Source organism: Pogoniulus pusillus, chromosome 4, assembly GCF_015220805.1.
Source record: "Pogoniulus pusillus isolate bPogPus1 chromosome 4, bPogPus1.pri, whole genome shotgun sequence".
Taxonomy (NCBI): Eukaryota; Metazoa; Chordata; class Aves; order Piciformes; family Lybiidae; genus Pogoniulus; species Pogoniulus pusillus.
Genome location: NC_087267.1, coordinates 37,203,231 through 37,224,434, shown reverse-complemented (window position 1 = coordinate 37,224,434; position 21,204 = coordinate 37,203,231). Strand labels below are relative to the sequence as shown.

Sequence of the window (21,204 nt, the reverse complement as noted above, 5' to 3'; positions counted from 1 at the left end):
CTTATCAGTGTCTTACTCATGCAGATATGTCTCAAGATGATAGAGCAGGTTTGGCTTCGGTCCCGTTATGAATGTAGATAGACAGGAATAAAGAAAATGAAAGTTTATATTAATATAGTCTGTATTATCTTAGGGAAAAATATGTTAAAGTGCGTGTCTCTGCTAATGTTTGTGAATAGCTAAGAAGATTCTGTGGATCCTTGTATTAAAACAAATCCCATCCTTGGCAAGCACAATAGCTCTGTGAGGAGTATGAGAACAAGAAAATTATTCTTGAGTTTAAACAGAAGCAAAATTGCCTTCTCTATTTTTATTCATGTGATGGATAAATACACAATTCCAAGCAAGGAAGAATACGCTGCCTGTGTCAGTAAGATAATAATGCATGCAAGAACAGATCATACATGTTACTCTGTCTCATCACCTAGCCATTCTTACCCCCTTTCTGAAAACTTACAGATCTGAATAAAAGAACTTTGCATGCTGGAAGTAGGAGATTTTGTTTTTTTTTTTTTTTTTATCAGCTGGTTGTCTACAGGTTTATCCTTGTAAATCTCATTGATTGAACAAGATTGATCTTTGTCCAACAGCTGATGAGTTACATGGATAGAATTTTACAGTCTAAAACCTCATACAGACTTTTAAATGATTTTGCTGATGTCTCAACCTTTGTTTGTGCAGAGATGAGTCTCACAAACAGTTTGGGTTTGGGTACTCAAAATAAAAACATTCATGGGCCCAAGTACACAACACTTTCATTCTTTTCAACTCTATGTAAGCATCTGTTCTTAAAATGAGATCTGCACAAGCCAAAATATAAGTCTGTATTTTATGTGACCATATTAACAATGAAAGTATTACTTTTTTCTTACAGAGATGTTGGAATCTAACAATATAATCCATTTCAATGGACTAGCTAATAGCTCCAGTTACCATACTTTTCTCTTGGATGAAGAACGTGGTCGGCTGTACGTTGGAGCAAAGGATCACATATTTTCTTTCAACCTGGTTAACATAAAGGAGTATCAAAAGGTACATTCAGTCATGTTTTGTACAATGTAAACATACTTTTAAAGTTGCAGAATCATTATTCTTCAGACTATGCTGGGTAATGTATGAGTTTGAAGTAAGTGTTTGGATGACAGGAAACTATTACCAGAAAAAACATTAGGTGACTATGAAGATAAATTTATAACAAGTCTATAACCTATGGCTGCATAATCTACAATAGCTCTTTTCTTTTTTAGGCTGAAAAATTAAGTAATATAATCCAGCATTTTCTCAAAACTTTCATGTTCACTAAAACTACAAAGCAACTATTATGGCAGTTTGCACACACAGAAAAGCCTTAATAATCTGTATTTGTTTACAGACAGAAAGATACCATTTGGGAGTTCAACTGTTGATCTATCCCTTAACCTAGCATTTGTAGTCTCTTTCCTTCTGTTGCTTTTAAACCCAAACTGATTCCTATTAATGAAAGATTAATAACTCCACAAAATGTTGCCATTCTTGGTGGAGAATGTAATTTTCCAGTAAAAGCTGAGGACAAATTAAAAGTGACAAACAGTTTAGTGATGTTCTTTTGTTGGCGTCTAAATAAAGAATGCTAAAAGGGTAAAGAATGGGATGGAAGTTTCATTTGTTAAATATTTTGATAGCACACTTTAAAATCCAGAGTACCCTTTTATGAGAGACATATTGCTTCAATACCCAGGGATTTTTTTTTTCCTTAGTGTTCCTGACCTTTTGCCCGTTTGATGATTAGCTTCCTAAGATGATAGCCATAAATACCTTGTGTTTTCTGTTCAGAGGGAAGACAGGCTATTCATTTGTATTCTCTAAGGAAAAAGGATAAAACGAAAAGTGGGTATTTTCTTTTCTATTCTCTTTAGAGCAGCTATAAAGGAAACCAGCTATTTATTTGAATTCTCTGAGGGATTGATAGCTTAATGTACGAAACATCTGGAATAATTAACAGAAAGAAGGTGTTTCCAATGCAGAAAACAGTTCTTCAGAGTGGGAGGAACTGTATCTTACATACTTATGTATTCAGATACCTTTAGAACACTATTTGACGTTATATACAAATATAGCTCCATTAAGTAAAGGACTGATCCTGGTAACCAGGAACTGAACATTGGCAACAGACCTTAAAGAACAGATTCACACTTTAGACTTTAGATTTAAGAATAGACAAAGGCCTTAAATAATTTGGGGATCTGCTTATTAAAGACAGGAGGGTCACAAAGAAACTTGAATAAAAAATGCAATCCATCCACTTCACGAGTTGTTGCTTCCACAATGTAAAAAAAGAAGAAAGGTTTCTGTCTGTATGTTGATAGCAACATATGACTCCAAATGAGCAGAACTCAAAAGCCAGACTTTCCTGTCTATTAAAACCAGCTCAATGTCACTACCTTAAAACCAAATGACAGGAAAACAGTGTGCTGTGAGAATGAGGAAGAAGAACATCTAACCATTTATTTTATGAACTAGAAAACTCACTTGAGTAATACAGAAATCTTTGCCTAAAACTTGAACTGAACTTGAACTGGTCCTTTTGGGAGATCTCTGAAATTTGGTTAATGTTTTTCAACCTAGTAAATTTAAATTTTCACATCTCTGCACATTTTAAGCTGAGAATAGAAACAGGAAGAAGCAGGAATCCTTTGAGAGAGAATGTGCTCATAAAATTTTCAACCTGATTTTATAGACTTAAGCAGTTTGATTGTTGTTTTAATTTTATTTTGAAGAAAGTTTTGAGTTTAAAAGCATTGTTGCAAACTGTGTTTTCATATGTCATATGTAACGTCTTCTTTGACCTCTCCTGCCATCCACATTCACTCATTCCTTTTCTTTTTCAATACTTTGCCTTTTGCTTTCTTTAAACAAACTATATTGAACACCAAGGCTGTAATCCAGACTTATGGCCATTCATATTGCATTATCTGAGGCTCCCAAATGAATAGCCTGGCATTTTATGGGAAGATCATGTTTTATTCTATATGTAATTCCTAAAAGCTTTTTGAGAAACATGAATAATTGACTGTGAGGGTCTCTGGATTTTCTCTGTATGAGGTGAGATCCATTTTCTCCTAAGCAAACATTACAGTAAACCTAGATTTAGGTTTACTTGTATTAGGTTAGCTTTATAGGAACAGCATAAGCATTGCTGTTTTGATGGTGTCGTGCTTTTCAAATACCATGGCTTTTTTTGTTGTTGTCGTTGTTGAAGAGGCAAACCTCCCAATTCTGATACTGGAAATCTAACACAAGACTGCATTTCACATAGGTCAAATTTATCAGATATAAAGCAGTGAAAGAACACTCACTTAGTGAAGAGTCAGCCCTCTTGTAGTTCAGAGTCTTGGCTGCTGAGATTCAAAATACAGACTATATTTCAAGACTGTTTTTATTGTGATTTCTATTATCCTTGTTTTGCTTCTATCATATAATTTCTTTGTTGTCAGATTTTGTGGAAGAAAAAGAAAAAAGGAAAAGAACAGGGAAAATAGAAACTGGTTAAAGACACTCTGTAGCATTTGGTCTGCAATTTGTTATTATTGAAGCATGAAGTAACACAACGTGATTTTTGTTCTGTGTCTTTAGATTGTTTGGCCTGTAACTCATTCCCGAAGGGATGAGTGCAAGTGGGCTGGAAAAGATATTCTGGTAAGTACAAATCTTTTTAACTTTTTTTTTTTTTTTAATATATAAAACTTTGTAAATATTTTATTATGTTTTATTGTGTTAATCTTTGAAGTATTTTTCCTCCTATGGAGGGTCACATATCTGATGATAACATCAGCCTTCTTATTCAAAATAATGAAATTTTGTCTTCATGACCAAGGGTTTAAATTTATAAATGGAAATAGAGCGAAATAAAATGAAATTTGTCTACAAGAAGCAAACAAATCAACAAGAAAGAGAAGGGAAGAGAAACATCAGAACAAAAAGTATTAACTCTTGTATACTCATCTCCTGATCTCAGGGCACATAATTAAACCTTCTCTAGGTCCAAGTTCTACAATGAATTCCAAGAAGTGCTTTCTCTTTGTGGCTTCTCACTGGAGTCAGTGGATTTCTATGGGCTCTTTCCTAGATGGATTTCATAGCAAGATTGAGGTCAACGTGGTTTTAACATTCTGCATCAGTTTTGGTGCCTCAGTGAAGACACCGTTACACTAAGCATAATTTTCTATACACTTTCCCTCATTCTTGTGTACACCTCATTGCTGTAGTTATGAGGTAAGAGAGACATAGCCAGTAGCTCCAAAATAATAATCATTCCACTGTCTTCTTTATAAGAACAATATGGGAAATGGGAAGACAAGGCTGAAGATAGGGGACAAAAGATAAAAAACACATGCATGCAATAAGCCAAACAAATACTTGCATAGCACAGCCAAATGGGAAATCATTATGGTTGCCAAGGTATAACTGAGAGTGGAACTTGCCCCCCTGTGTATATGCTATTGGCCTGATTTTCAGAGATGATTCTGTAAAATATTCATAACTCCAACCATATGCCTCTAGAGAGCTCCATCTGAATAATTTCCTAGGTCATAATAAAAATAGTTTCATCAGTCTTTACCTAGGCCATAGAGGATGGTTGTCTTCATAAAAAGGCTTTTGGGAATGGTAGAGGTGGATTAGGTAAAAACTAAGAAATACGGGCTATATTTATATGTGATGGGACAGCTAAAGTGCCAGGTACTTGGGCTATTTCATTATACAGAAATAACACATTTAAATCAATCCATCTTCGTGTTCCCAAATTATTTTCAGGAGTACATTGCAAGGTGAGGACTAGAATAACTAATATTCAGAGTTAAGAAAAAAATAGGGCTGGTGTTAAATGTCTGAGCAAATTAACTAACCTTGCAGCTTGATGTTATACTGGGTATTATGATATTAGATTAAGCAGTTTTTATAGCTGGGGTTGATACCTATAAAATGAGTAAGAGATTCAGCACTTAGAATGAAAGCACACTCTTTTATTTTTTGTTATTTTAGAAATTCACCATAGTAAGAAAGAGTATATTTTTATGTATTGCACTGTGCTGATTCCAATCCTTTTGATGTGAATGGAGACACTGTTATTCTGGAGTGAGCCAGGAAATTTAGGTCCTCATTCTCTGACAGTTTATGTTGTAACTGTTTTATTTGCTGTGATTCCTCTTATATTAGGGCAGCTACACCGTCATCTTTAAATATTTACAGCTACCTATTCTTGACATAAAGCTGCATTACAACCAATGTAATGTAACCTCTTTAACTTTAATTACAGATAAAGATTACAGGTCATTTAAGAAACTTACTATTCCTCTCTGATTTATTCCTTAAGGCCATTGTCAGTACCTTGGGACTGTGAAATGTAAAGGCCATAAAAATAACTCAACAGACTCTCATTAGAGGGAGGAAAAGAAATAGAGGACAAATAAAGTGGCATCTAAAGCATGCTTGATTTAATACTGCTTTCAGCACGTACCACTGCTAAGATATTAGATACTCTTCATTTGTGGAGGTTCCAAGCTTTCTCTATGACAGTCTACACTTCTACAATGAGGTCTTTTTAAAAATTGATTTTAATTATTGACCTCCAGGGGAATTCAGTGCTAAAAATGCAAGTCCTCACTAATAGGCCAGGTGTGCTGCAGCAGCTGCAGCACAAGTATAACCCTGACTCTGCCCCACTGCTAACCTCAGCTATGACCTCCTAGATTTCCTCTCATAATTATAAGAGGTAATTTACTGTCGTTTTCACTCCTTCAGAGGGATTCCTTATACTGACACTGTCAGTCATGCCATTCTAGGCACAGCAGGTTTGTAGCTCAGGATGGTCCATGTGGGATTTGAGGAGCGCAGCTGACTTGCTCCTGTTCCTGCTCTCCTCATATCTCTTTGTTCCTTAAGCAGTCATTTTTATTTCTGTTTCTTAAAAGGGCTAATATATATTCATTAGTTAAACTTTTCACATTGTGTGGATAGATAAATCTTTTAAAGTATGCTTCAAATCTTGTTCAGTTGTTTTTTTTTTTGAGTAAGTTGAGAAGAGAGACTAAAGCACTCTCCCAGATATGAAATACCTACCCATAGCAGGACTTCTCTGATAAAAGTTCACTGACACACTTTGGCAGGGGGATTGGAACTAGGTGATCCTTGTGGTCCCTTCCAACCCTGACTGATTCTATGATTCCATAAAACATAGTTTTTCTTCTAATAAAATTGCAATTACTGCTTCATGTAGGTACTAGTATTACAATGTATTTCCATTTCCTCGGTATAGGGTAGCACAAGTATCAATAAGTAGCACTGATCATGAAAAATTGAAGACTACAAATAACAAATAAGATGTTTGCTTATGCAATTCAATGAAATGAGCGATTCTGTGAGGACTTCTTGCTATTCTGGACTTCAGTCTCTCATTCGATCTATTCTGATCGCTGTTAAGTCCTGTGAATATTTCCCGTGGTGCCTGACCAGACCTTGGTAATGATCAAAGAAGACAAAGTCTCTAGTGAATATTTCTCAGCTTTTGTACTGAACTTACAGTACAGACATGCTGTTAGTCATATAGAATCATAGAACCATAGAATCAACCAGGCTGGAAGAGACCTCCAAGATCATCCAGTCCAACCTATCACCCAGCCCTATCCAGTCAACTAGACCATGGCACTAAGTGCCTCATCCAAGCTTTTCTTGAACACCTCCACCACCTCCCTGGGCAGCCCATTCCAATGGCAAATCACTCTTTCTGTGAAGAACATCCCCCTAACATCCAGCCTATACCTCCCCCACCACAACTTGAGACTGTGTCCCCTTGTTCTATTGCTGGTTGCTTGGGAGAAGAGACCAACCCCCACCTGGCTACAACGTCTCTTCAGGTAGTTGTAGACACAATGAAGCCTGCCCTGAGCCTCCTCTTCTCCAGGCTAAACAACCCCAGCTCCCTCAGCCTCTTCTCACAGGGCTGTGTTGCAGGCCTCTCACCAGCTTTGTTGCCCTTCTCTGGACATGTTCCAGTATCTCAGCATCTCTCTTGAATTGAAGAGCCCAGAACTGTGTATGCACATTCCAGAACCTCAACATCTCTCCTGAATTGAGGGGCTCAGACCAGGGCAGAGTAGAGTACCTCAATATTGGAATTTTAAGATCTCACAAACATCTGGCACCCAGCAGAAATACATGCCGACTTCTACATGACGTGGGTTAGATAACAGCTAAGTGAAAAACAAAAAAGAAGAAAACCAAAATGTGGCTACAATTCCACTCTGACATTTCTGAGGTGTCACAAACCAGCAAAGCAAAGCTTGAGTGATTTAGAAAATTTCCAGAGCAGGTAGGAATAGGTTAGGGTTAGCTTCTTGACTGGTAAGCTCATCTAGCCCTTAAACTATTAATTTAGTATTGTTTTAAATGTGTTGACTGCTTTTTAGTCAATTCATCTCTGCACTAGATTTGACTGAGGTACCATAGCAGTAGTTCACATAGCACACAATCAGAGGAATCTGTGTGAAGTGGTATGATAGATTTCTGTGACTTGAAAGCTTTAAATATGTGTTTCTCGGGGGCACCTTAGGCCACTTTTAAAGATCTCAGCTCACAAAATGGTCCCTTCTGGACCTGACATGTATTAATCTTTAAAATTTCATTGGGTACTTTAACAAAGTCACACAGGACAAGCTACACAATGACATAAACACATTTTTCATGCTGTATGAAACTGTTTTTTTCCCGGATGTTTCTGGTAAGAAATGAGTGTTAATATACAAACAGATGAAAGGAGTACCAAACAGGTCTATACAAAGTTACATTTCATGCCATTTCCCTTGTGAGCTAAAGTGCATCAGCACAACTGTGTGTGTATTAGCACCAATTGTATGATAATTTATGGGATATAGATATCTATTGTCAGTTAATTTTCATAGAATCATAGAATCAACCAGGTTGGAAGAGACCACCAAGATCATCCAGTCCAACCTAGCACCCAGCCCTATCCAGTCAACTAGACCATGGCACTAAGTGCCTCATCCAGTCTTCTCTTGAACACCTCTAGGGACAGTGACTCCACCATCTCCCTGGGCAGCCCATTCCAATGCCAGTCACTCTCTCTGGCAAGAACTTCCTCCTAACATCCAGCCTATACTTCCCCCGGCACAACTTGAGACTGTGTCCCCTTGTTCTATTACCTCATTATTAACTCTTACCCATATTCAACTATGACTGACTTCTTTTTACTTGACAGTTCTCTTAGTGGTGATTTGAAATCACTTTAGATCAGAAACATATTCCCAGTTAAGACAAAGAAGAAGTCTTTACAGCACACGTGATACAGTTATACTCAGTGCACTCTTCTTTGCAATTAAGTGTGGCTGGCACTGAATTTATGGTTTGTTCATGCAGGTAGAACCACAGGGCTGTAATTTAATTCACCATCTCATTTGTTATGATAATACTTAATTTAGGCCAAAGTTTTTATATGCCATCTCAGCTTCTGCTTCTTTAAAGTTTTCCAGCCCCTCCCTAAGTCATAGGAAGATGAGTTGGGCTTATAGATTCATCGGTGTGCAATTATTTCATCTGGAAAGAAAGAATAAGGACAAAAATAAGAACACAGTTTTGTGTGACTTAACAAATGTCCCTCAATCATATCTGGTGATGCTTTGTGAAAAAAGAAAAGCTGGCCATAAATGAGCATTATTGTCTTTAACTCATTTTATTACTATTGTTGCCTTAAGGAAAATAGAAGACCGTGAAGGCATAAAGTAAAGCTAATTCTTTTCATCTGTTATTGTAAACAAAGATCTGAAGGGGGAATATCTGAGAATTAAATACACAATGTTGGCTAGATCTAGAAAGCCTGCTTCTAAATTCATCTGGCAGGCGCAGTTTTTCCAATCAAATTGCTTCTGGGCCTTTGGGTGTACCACAGAGAACTTCATCCCTTTCTGTCAGGATTCCTCCGTTGGAGGACATCGAGAGTCAGGTTTCCAGCTTTTCTATCACCGACCCTCACCACTCTGCCCATTTTCCTGACTTGCTGCCTCCAGCAGAGCACTAAAATCCTTTAATGGAGACTAAGGGCTCAGGACTTACACACAGCCTGGGAAAAAGGAAAAGGTAAATTAATGTCCCCTGGGATTAGGAAGGGGGAATGTGAGCAGAAATCCAAAGCAATGGGCCTATGGTGAGGTTAGAGACGGAATTTACTCTCAGTATTACCTACAACAAGACGAAATGTTACTTTTGAGTTGTTTTTAGTATAAATAATGTCACTCTATATCCCATTCATCTCTGTTGAATCAGCTGTCCCAGTTAGTCTGCTGGCTGTATTAGCTTGAGGGCTGCTTGCTCCTTAATCTTCTCCATGATTTTTTATATGGGCCTGATTTCCAACTGAAATATCTAACATTTCAAACATGTGTGAGGCATTTCATTCATTCATTACCTGAAGGGAAGTTGTAGGCATTTTATTCATTCACTACCTGAAGGGAGGTTGTAGCCAGGTGGGGTTGGTCTCTTCTCCTGGACAATCAGCAGCAGAACAAGGGGACCCAGTCTCAAGAAAAGAGACGGTGGGGAAGGTGACCTGCCTGGATGAGCAAACAGCTCCTGAAGGAATTGGGGGAAAAAAAGAGAGTGTATCACCTTTGGAAGGAGGGGAAGGCTTCTCCTGACGTGTTTAAGGAGGTAGCCAAATTATGCAGGAGAAAAATTAGAGAGGCTAAGGCCCAGTTAGAACTTAGACTGGCCACCTCTGTGAAGGATAATAAAAAGCACTTTTATAAATTTATAAATGCTAAAAAGAAGGGCAAGAAGAGCCTCCACTCCTTACTGGACCAAGAGGGGAACATTATAACTGATGACGAAGAAAAGGCTGAGGTCCTGAATGCCTTCTTCGCCTCAGTTTTCAACAGTAAGGAGGGAGGAGTTCAGGGTAAGTTGCCTCTTGAACTGGGGGATGGGGTCAGGGAGCGGTGTGTTCCCCTGGAAATTCATGAGGAATTAGTTCAGGACCTGCTGAGCCACCTGGACACCCACAAGTCCATGGGACCAGATGGGATCCATCCCAGGGTGCTGAGAGAGCTGGCAGCTGAGCTGGCCAAGCCTCTCTCCATCATTTTCCAGCAGTCCTGGCTCACCGGAGAGGTCCCAGGAGACTGGAAAATGGCCAATGTGGTCCCCATCCACAAGAAGGGTCGGATGGAGGAACCTGGGAACTACAGACCTGTCAGCCTGACCTCAGTGCCAGGGAAACTGATGGAGCAGGTTAGCTTGGGGGTGATAAGAGCGCACCTAAGGGATGGCAAAGGGCTCAGGTCCAGCCAGCATGGGTTTAGGAAGGGCAGATCCTGCCTCTCCAACCTGATCTCCTTCTATGATCAGGTGACCTGCTTGGTGGATGTGGGGAGGCCTGTGGATGTGGTCTATCTGGACTTCAGCAAGGCCTTTGACACTGTCCCCCACAGCAAACTGCTGGCTAAGCTGTCAGCCCATGGCTTGGATGGCAACACTCTGTGCTGGGTTAGGAACTGGCTGGAGGGCCGGACCCAGAGAGTGGTGGTGAATGGTGCCACATCCAGCTGGCAGCCAGTCACTAGTGGTGTCCCTCAGGGATCTGTGCTGGGCCCCATCCTCTTTAACATCTTCATAGATGATCTGGATGAGGGCATGGAGTCAGTCATCAGCAAGTTTGCAGATGACACCAAGCTGGGGGCAGATGTGGCTGGGTTGGAGGGCAGAAGGGCTCTGCAGCGGGACCTTGACCGCCTGGACAGATGGGCAGAGGCCAATGGGATGGCATTCAATAGCTCCAAGTGCAGGGTGCTGCACTTTGGCTACAACAACCCCATGCAGAGATACAGGCTGGGGGCGGAGTGGCTGGAGAGCAGCCAGACAGAGAGGGATCTGGGGGTGCTGATTGATACCCGCCTGAACATGAGCCAGCAGTGTGCCCAGGTGGCCAAGAGAGCCAGTGGCATCCTGGCCTGCATCAGGAATGGTGTGGTCAGCAGGAGCAGGGAGGTAATTCTGCCCCTGTACTCTGCACTGGTTAGACCTCACCTTGAGTACTGTGTCCAGTTCTGGGCCCCCCAGTTTAGGAGGGACATTGAGATGCTTGAGCGTGTCCAGAGAAGGGCGACGAGGCTGGGGAGAGGCCTTGAGCACAGCCCTATGAGGAGAGGCTGAGGGAGCTGGGATTGTTTAGCCTGGAGAAGAGGAGGCTCAGAGGTGACCTTATTGCTGTCTACAACTACCTGAGGGGTGGTTGTGGCCAGGAGGAGGTTGTTCTCTTCTCTCAGGTGGCCAGCGCCAGAACGAGAGGACACAGCCTCAAGCTGCACCAGGGGAGATTTAGGCTGGAGGTGAGGAGAAAGTTCTTCACTGAGAGAGTCATTGGACACTGGAATGGGCTGCCCGGGGAGGTGGTGGAGTCACCGTCCCTGGAGCTGTTCAATGCAAGATTGGACGTGGCACTTGGTGCCATGGTCTAGCCTTGAGCTCTGTGGTAAAGGGTTGGACTTGATGATCTATGAGGTCTCTTCCAACCTTGGTGATACTGTGATACTGTGAAGTTGTGCTGGGGGAAGTTCTTGCCAGAGAGAGTGATTTGCCATTGGAATGGGCTGCCTGGGGCGGTGGTGGAGTCACCGTCCATGGAGGTGTTCAAGAGAAGACTGCATGAGGCACTTAGTGACTGGGTGCTAGGTTGGACTGGATGATCTTGGAGGTCTCTTCCAACCTGGTTGATCCTATGATTCTATGATATTGTGTTTTTTTAATGTTGCTGTTGTGTTAAGTTACTTTGCATAGGATACAAACAAAAGAAAAATCATATAGGGAAGAAAATATATTTAAAACAAACCTATAGTCTCTTCACTTAGAGGTGAACTGAACTTGATAAAAAGAAAGCACTGGAATTTTCTAAAGCCCTGTGAAGCTCTCTAACAGAGTGTTCCTCCCTGGGAAATTCTGGTTGTGCCAGCTCCAGCTCTTGGATGGACCCCCACAACACACCAGCATAAAGCCTTATTTATGGCTCTTAGCACAGCTGATGATCCTACAGCTTGTGTTCATTTAGGCATTTGCATATATTTCTTTATATGAACTGACCAAGGCAAATCAGTTACTGTAAGGTAATAACTTTTGTACTTATACAGAGGAAGAATTAAGTTGGCAGCTGTTCAGATTTTCATATTTTACCCACTTGTGTGCCCTGGGAAGTCATTTAAGTCTTTCAGTATGGGCAACAAATTGGTATAGATCAAGGAGAAAGGTAATTTTCCAATTTGGGACTTATTTTTCTGTTTATAGGTGTGACTACAGAAATTTGCTTCTGAAGGAAACTTAATGTTCAGCAGAAGATTTCTTCCAGAAATTTTTTCTTTGTGGGCTTTGAAACGCAAAGTCATAGAGTTAGCAAAGGGGAAGTAAAAGAAAAACAAAGAGAAAGTCATCCTCAGAATCGGGGGGGTGTTCATTTTCCTTCAATAGATGTTCCTCATGAGCTATAGTTTGGCCTTGGCAAAGTCTCTAGTAATTACATACAGCTTTTTATGGCTATGTTACCTGCTAATATTTTTTTCAAAATGATATTGGATAATTCCTTGTTATGATTTACTGCATCCCAGGAAGGACAGATTAAATTTATTCTTTGTAATGTCTTTCTAGAAAAACACATTAACTAGATGACTAGCAAAAATGATCAGTATGTTTAGTCCCTGTTTTCCTTCCTTTCTCGCAGGGCTTCAGTCTGAAGCTCATAGAATCATAGAATCACAGAATCAACCAGGTTGGAAGAGACCTCCAAGATCATCCAGTCCAACCTAGCACCTAGCCCTATCCAATCAACTAGACCATGGCACTGAGTGCCTCATCCAGTCTTTTCTTGAAGACCCCCAGGGACGGTGCCTCCACCACCTCCCTGGGCAGCCCATTCCAATGGCAAATCACTCTCTCTGGGAAGAACTTCTTCCTAACATCCAGCCTATACCTACCCTGGCATGACTTGAGACTGTGTCCCCTTGTTCTATTGCTGGTTGCCTGGGAGAAGAGGCCACCCCCCACCTGGCTACAATGCCCCTTCAGGTAGTTGTAGACAGCAATGAGTTCACCCCTGAGCCTCCTCTTCTCCAGGCTAAACAGGCCCAGCTCCTTCAACCTCTCCTCATAGGATTTGTGTTCCAGGCCCCTCACCAGCTTTGTTGCCCTTCTCTGGACATGTTCCAGCACCTCAACATCTTTCTTGAATTGAGGGGCCCAGAACTGGACACAGTACTCAAGGTGTGGCCTGACCAGTGCTGAGTACAGGGGAAGAATAACCTCCCTTGTCCTACTGGCCACACTGTTCCTGATGCAGGCCAGGATGCCATTGGCTCTCTTGGCCACCTGGGCACACTGCTGGCTCATCTTCAGCTTACTATCTATCAGTACCCCCAGGTCCCTTTCCTCCTGGCTGCTCTCCAGCCACTCAGTCCCCAGCCTATAGCGCTGCTTGGGGTTGTTGTGGCCAAAGTGCAGAACTCTGCACTTGGCCTTGTTAAATCTCACCCCATTGGCCTCTGCCCACCCATCCAGCCTGTCCAGGTCCCCCTGCAGGGCTCTCTTACCTTCCAACAGATCAACACCTGCTCCTAGCTTGGTGTCATGAAGTCAGAGAAAAGCCTTTTCTTTGGTATCAGTCATACTTTGTTTTTTTTTTTTCCCTGTTTGATTGGATTTTTTTGTTTTGGTTTGGTTTTCATTTATTCTTCTGAATTTGCATCACATTCTTTCTTCTTTAGCAAACAACATGTAGTTGTTTTTTTTTTTTGGTGTGGTTTAGTTCTTGAGATTTTCTGTTGCTTTAATAAATGAAAGATTAGCTGAAAAGTTAAGGGTAAGTCTGCTCTGAAGGATGTATCAGAGTTCCTCTGAACTTGAGACGTGGTCACTATGTCGCAATTAAATTAGTCCACAACATTTTTTTTATTGCAGTCCTGTTACTTATAACAAAAATAGCTTTACTAAATTCCTGTCTATTGCACACAAAGCTTAAATATTGTCTTTTTACCTTTTATAATAGGTAATAATAAAAACAAACAAAACAAAACTAAAGAGAGAGTTTTGCAAATAACCAAGGAAATACTATACAGATATTTCCAATGTTGAAGCTAATGCTTTGTTCAGTTTCCACATCTTCATGTCAACAGAAGATCTTTAAAAAGAACCTTTTCAGAGTAGAAAAGGTTTTGTGTTCTGAAGGTGTTGGAAAATAAAGGAATACTAAATAAAAGTATCTATCTCTCTTGGTTTTGTTTTCAGTTTGTTCCTTTTTCTGAGCGAGTGACATGATCTGTGTGAAATCAAGCAATGAAGTAATGCATTGATCTATTTTTTGATTTGGTATTTCCTTCTTTGTAATCATGTTCCAAAACTTTAGGTTACTGTACATGTATCATAAATATAAAACAAACCCACCAAAACTCAAAGAAAGTAAACAAACCAAACAGAGAGAGTGATTTGCCATTGGAATGGGCTGCCCAGGGAGGTGGTGAAGTCACCGTCCCTGGAGGTGTTCAAGAGAATCCTGGATAAGGCACTTAGTGCCATGGTCTAGTTGACTGGATAGGGCTGGGTGCTAGGTTGGACTGGATAATCTTGGTGGTCTCTTCCAACCTGGTTGATTCTATGAGTCTATGATTCTATGAAACAAAACCCCAAACCAAAACAACCCCAGTAAACCCAAATAACAAACCCCCTCAAAAACACTCAGCAAACTAACTCTCATTTCAACAGTTTCCCTTTGATGCCAATATTTTTAAGGAGTGTGAGTTTTAAGCTTCTGTCACTTAAGGTGTCTCTGTTCAGCATCTCCCTGCAGTGTCAAAGTAGTTTAATAGTCACAGACAAATTTCCAGGTTCCTGCAGTAAGGCACACTTCACGTTCCAGTTTACAGAGTGTGTTTATTTAGGGGCACACATATTGCTAAGCAACTGTCCCTTATAGATGCAACAGCCTTTTGCTCCCTTTCAACACTTCATGGGTTTATGTTCAGTTTCAACACAGAATTTTGAGCATATTTATCTTAGGTGGCTGTGAGTGGAAGTCATTACAGGATATGCCTAAAACATGCTGAATAAAGGCAAGCTGACTGATACGGAGTCTAAGTGCTTTATGTGCCTATAATAGGCTTGACAACCTGTTTGCCTGAAATACTCCACCTAATTAGCAGGTGTTGATCCTATTCAGAATGGTGGGGTGTAACTTGATTTCTCCAGGAGACAGGCAATTGCCTCACTCAGATAGAAGAGACAGATGAGAGAGACATTAGATCCAGACTGTGGTTGCAACTGAAATTGCTGCCGGGCTTGGTGAGGCTGCTTGAGCTGAAACCAAACAGTATTCATTTCTTTGCTAATAAAGCCGTGCCCAAAATGTGGGACAGGTATACTCTGATGAGCAAAAAACTATTTTGCTTTAAAATTATGGTCAGAAAGAAGTGCCATCTGTTTGACCTCAATGCTTCCCAATGTTTTGAGTTATTTCTGAAATACTCCTCTGTTCCTTAAATAATTTCATTCTGTGCTGTAGGAGTTGTGTGCTGCTGAAAAACATAACAATCCAAAATAAAGCAAGCTTGCTAACATGCGTGGCAAGGTTTCATGTACACAATCATGCTGTGGCTGCAAAATCCTGAAAAGCCACTTGTTTGCTGGACTGCATCCACAAAAGGCTTTGTTTTGACTTGTTATCTGCACGTTAACCAGATGTACAAAAATATGAGGTGGTCATTAAATAACATATTTAGTGCTGCAGCCTTTTCTTGGCATCTCTGTAGCTGTTCACAGGTCCAGTACAGTTGTTATCTGCATATGCTGAATGAAGATTTAAGGACTGGAAACATACAGAATGCAGAACAAAATGGAAAGAATTCTACTTCCTAAGATTGCTAGGTTAGATGGTTAGACTTGAAGCCCTAATGTGCTTAGTCTGTACAGTCAAGGGAGGTATCTTTAAAACCTGAATTCTGATGACTACTTCTGATGGCTTCTGGCTTAAGACTATTTTCATGAAGGATCTTAGGGAGTATCTGGCCTGACTTAGCTACCAACATGCTTAGTCTTTGTGGCAAACTCTGGGCCAAATGACAAAGTATGAGTAGTGACCAGATTTGTAAGCAGGCAAATAGACAGGCAGGAAGACATTTTGTGCTTCATCCTCACTAACTTAAAGGAAGAACCAGAGGAGCTTCACAGTATCACAGTATCATCAGGGTTGGAAGAGACCTCACAGATCATCAAGTCCAACCCTTTACCACAGAGCTCAAGGCTAGACCATGGTCATCACACCTGCAGAGCTTTCTATATGCTCTGCAGGTGTGATGACCATACAACTATTTGCTAATATGGCAGGTAGGTTTGTGGCTTAAATTAATCAGAATATTTCTGGTTTGTCTCAGTGGCTTTTTTAAAATCACTTTTTTTAAAAGAAGTTGACTTCTTTTTTTTCTTATCTTGATGTTCTAATGTTTTAAATTCATGCAGATGTCCTGAAACTTGAGTAAATTATACATTTTAAATATTCTCATGAACTCTTGTAATATGAAAAACCCAGACAGATAACCAGAATAATTTATTTGGAAAGATAATTAAAAGTATAGAGAGATGTACTAATCAGCCAAAAGTGTCTTATCAATTCTTATCAGCACACAAATATCAGTGTGATATCTCTCAAGCCACACCTTAACAGCAGAGGGAAATATAGATATGAAATTAATCAATTAAACAATGGTTCCTCTGTAATGTAGGCAGGGGCCACTATACCTAATTATTGTTACATTCCTCTATACTCAGCACTGGTCAGGCCACACCTTGAGTACTGTGTCCAGTTCTGGGCTCCTCAATTCAAGAGAGATGTTGAGATACCAGAATGTGTCCAGAGAAGGGTGATGAAGCTGGTGAGAGGCCTGGAGCACAAACCCTATGAGGAGAGGCTGAGGGAGCTGGGGGTGTTTAGCCTGGAGAAGAGAAGGCTCAGGGGTGACCTCATTGCTGTCTACAACTACCTGAAGGGAGGCTGTAGCCAGGTGGGGGTTGGTCTCTTACCCCAGGCAATCAGCAACAGAACAAGGGGACACAGTCTCAAGTTGTGCTGGGGGAGGTCTAGGCTGGATGTTAGGAGGAAGTTGTTGGCAGAGAGAGTGATTTGCATTGGAATGGGCTGCCCAGGGAGGTAGTGGAGTCTCCGTCCCTGGAGGTGTTCAAGCCTGGATGAGGCACTTGGTGCCATGGTCTAGTTGACTGGCTAGGGCTGGGTGCTAGGTTGGACTTGGAGGTCTTCTCCAGCCTGGTTGATTCTATGATTCTAAGAGTAGAGTCATTCCTGACACAAGGGTCAAGTTCTCCAGGTGATGATCCAGTATAAAGTCCTCTAGATGGGTGATTCAATATAAGGGCCACCGAATCTGTGAATGTATCAGCTTTTTCAAAGCTCTGGGATGGAAATACAAGTACATTAAAATTTGGGCCATGATGTATGATCGATTTATAAAAGAGACAAGATACTTTGATTGCTAGGCATATTCTAGGCTGACATTAAATTTGTGTGTGTGTGAGGCAATTCTTACTGTGTATAAGGCTTTGGCTAATGGGGAAATAATCCCTAAACTGTAATTTAATAGAAATCCCATTCTCCAGCACAGGCTCTGATCCTTCAGCTGTTCAGCTAACTTCACGCAGCAATGCAAACTGACTCTTTTTCAGAGGCTAGAATTGTAAAGCATTGATCTTGATAATTGCAAGGTACAGTAATGACAAAATAGGGATGGAAATTATGTTACTGATCCCATCCTGGGCTGCATCAGGAGAAGTGTGGCCAGCAGGGCAAGCGAGGTGATTCTCCCTCTTTACTGTGCTCTCATGAGACCCCAGCTGGAGTACTGTGTACTGTTCTGGAGCCCCCAGCATAAAAAAAACATTGAACTGTTGGAGTGAGTTGAAAGGAGGGCCATGGAGATGATCAGAGGACTGGAGCACCTCTACTGTGAGGTGCTCCTGGAGAAGTGAAGGCTTCAAGGAGACCTTGTAGTAGCCTTCCAGTATCTTAAGGGGGCCTACAGGAAGGCTGAGGAAGAACTATTTACAAGGTTTTGTAATGACAGAAACACAAATAATGGGTTTAAACTGGCAGAGGGGAGATTTAAACTAGATGGTAGGAAGAAGTTCTTTACAGTGAGGGTGGTGAGACACTGGAACAGGTTACTCAGGGAAGTTGTGGATGCTCCATCCCTGAAGGTGTCCAGGGCCAGGTGGGATGAGGCCTTGAGTGAACTATTCTAGTGGGAGGTGTCCCTGCCTATGTTGGGGGGAGGTGGAACTAGATAATCTTTGAGATGCCTTCCAACCTACACCATTCTATGATTCTATCTTCAAGGAGTGCACAGTAATAAATCATATTCTGCAAATGTTTTCTTGCTAGCTAGCCTCCCCCGCTCTAAAGTCATGCACCTGCTTATACAGGTTTAGCTGGAAGGTTATCTCATTGAATACAGGTGCCAGGCATGATTTCCCCACCCATTAGGGTCTATATGAAGCTCCTAGTGCTCCAGGATTTTTCCATGACTGCTAATGGCAGTAGTTTTGCAGCAGTGTTGCCAACTGGCTAACTCAAATCAAACAAAAATATAAAAGATCCTTGCATTATAACAGGCCTGGAATAATTTACCTTGTTCCTTGCCTTTTCTGGACCTGTTTAAGGACACTGTCCTCAATGGTTATATTTTTCTAAGTGTGACTGTAATAGAAATAGAGAGAAAGTATAAAGATTTTAAGATAACGTTACAGCATTTTGCACAAATTTGCACAACAGCAGCAAGAGCTGTGAAAGCATATGCCACAGAGAGCTCACTCCAAAGAAGACTTCTTTCACTTGCTTTCTGACATGCTAAAGTGTTTGCAGGATCTAGCTGCCTTTCACTTGCTTTCTGACATGCTAAAGTGTTTGCAGGATCTAGCTGCCTTTCACTTGCTTTCTGACATGCTAAAATGTTTGCAGGATCTAGCTGCCTTTCGCTTGCTTTCTGACATGCTAAAGTGTTTGCAGGATCTAGCTGCCTTTCGCTTGCTTTCTGACATGCTAAAGTGTTTGCAGGATCTAGCTGCCTTTCGCTTGCTTTCTGACATGTTAAAGTGTTTGCAGGATCTAGCTGCCTTTCGCTTGCTTTCTGACATGCTAAAGTGTTTGCAGGATCTAGCTGCCTTTCGCTTGCTTTCTGACATGCTAAAGTGTTTGCAGGATCTAGCTGCCTTTCACTTGCTTTCTGACATGCTAAAGTGTTTGCAGGATCTAGCTGCCTTTCACTTGCTTTCTGACATGCTAAAGTGTTTGCAGGATCTAGCTGCCTTTCACTTGCTTTCTGACATGTTAAAGTGTTTGCAGGATCTAGCTGCCTTTCGCTTGCTTTCTGACATGCTAAAATGTTTGCAGGATCTAGCTGCCTTTCACTTGCTTTCTGACATGCTAAAGTGTTTGCAGGATCTAGCTGCCTTTCGCTTGCTTTCTGACATGCTAAAATGTTTGCAGGATCTAGCTGCCTTTCGCTTGCTTTCTGACATGTTAAAGTGTTTGCAGGATCTAGCTGCCTTTCGCTTGCTTTCTGACATGTTAAAGTGTTTGCAGGATCTAGCTGCCTTTCGCTTGCTTTCTGACATGCTAAAGTGTTTGCAGGATCTAGCTGCCTTTCACTTGCTTTCTGACATGCTAAAGTGTTTGCAGGATCTAGCTGCCTTTCACTTGCTTTCTGACATGTTAAAGTGTTTGCAGGATCTAGCTGCCTTTCGCTTGCTTTCTGACATGCTAAAATGTTTGCAGGATCTAGCTGCCTTTCACTTGCTTTCTGACATGCTAAAGTGTTTGCAGGATCTAGCTGCCTTTCACTTGCTTTCTGACATGCTAAAGTGTTTGCAGGATCTAGCTGCCTTTCACTTGCTTTCTGACATGCTAAAATGTTTGCAGGATCTAGCTGCCTTTCGCTTGCTTTCTGACATGTTAAAGTGTTTGCAGGATCTAGCTGCCTTTCACTTGCTTTCTGACATGTTAAAGTGTTTGCAGGATCTAGCTGCCTTTCGCTTGCTTTCTGACATGTTAAAGTGTTTGCAGGATCTAGCTGCCTTTCGCTTGCTTTCTGACATGCTAAAGTGTTTGCAGGATCTAGCTGCCTTTCACTTGCTTTCTGACATGTTAAAGTGTTTGCAGGATCTAGCTGAGACTCAAATCATCTGTGTATATGGCACTCATACACACATTTAGTGCTCTCATGCTCCAGAAATATTTTCCTTGAAACAATGCTGCTGCATACTGCAGAAGACACCTATCCAAAACAGACTGAACTGATGGCAGCTGGCAGGAGTCCACTAGCAAAAGTTAGAAGTGAAAAAGCTCCCTGGTAAGTCCAGAACATCGCTCAGCAGTGTGATAAATTTGAATGACAGCAGAAATATCAGGGATTACTTATTCTCCATAGATATCCTTGACCTCATCACTTAAGAATTTTACTAATTGGACAGAAGAGGAAGAACAAAACATATTAATTGAACTCCAGTGTTGGACTTTACAGGGAAAATTTCCACCCATTTTGATTTGAAAGACTAAATGTGTATTTATTTGCTTTGTCTAGCTGTTAGATGATAGCTTTAAATCCCCTTGTCCATCCGGTTTAGACAAAACCTTCAGATATTTTAATCACTTGACTATGTGGGAAGGCTGGAATAATGGAATAATGTGTAACAGGGTCTGATCCTTATCTGGATTAAATCAGCCGAAAACTGTTGAAGCTAACGATATTGTAATGGATTATTTAGACTTCTATTTAGTGCCCTGCGTAATCTGGCCATTTGAATTTGCTGTAATAGCTGAGAGAATATAGGCAGCAGTGTTGGTTAAAACACCCCATAACAGCAAACATCTTTCTTCAAATAAGGAGAAAATTCTGGGCATTAGTTGGTCACAGGGACTTACTGCTTAATTTCCTCTTCAAAAAGATGTCATTAGAAACTATTTGCTGCATCAGTAGTCCAGATAGAAAGATGTGACTTCCAGACTTCTGGAGAAGAGATAATTACTGGAAACTCATAAAACCCACCTAAATTCTGTTTTAATTTTCATACGCAGAGCAGATGTTTTGACAGATGGATGGACTTTATTTTTGTAACTGTCCG

The 21,204-nt window shown here is 40.9% G+C and overlaps 1 protein-coding gene across 1 annotated transcript in view; it reads left to right on the top strand.

Annotated features, from left to right (window-relative positions):
- Positions 1 to 21,204, top strand: part of SEMA3A (semaphorin 3A) — a 185,647-nt gene that overhangs the window by 51,122 nt on the left and 113,321 nt on the right. The window contains exons 2-3 of the mRNA XM_064142584.1: positions 875 to 1,032; positions 3,613 to 3,675. Coding sequence (XP_063998654.1) covers positions 875 to 1,032; positions 3,613 to 3,675 — 221 coding nt within the window. The remainder of the gene's footprint in view (positions 1 to 874; positions 1,033 to 3,612; positions 3,676 to 21,204) is intronic.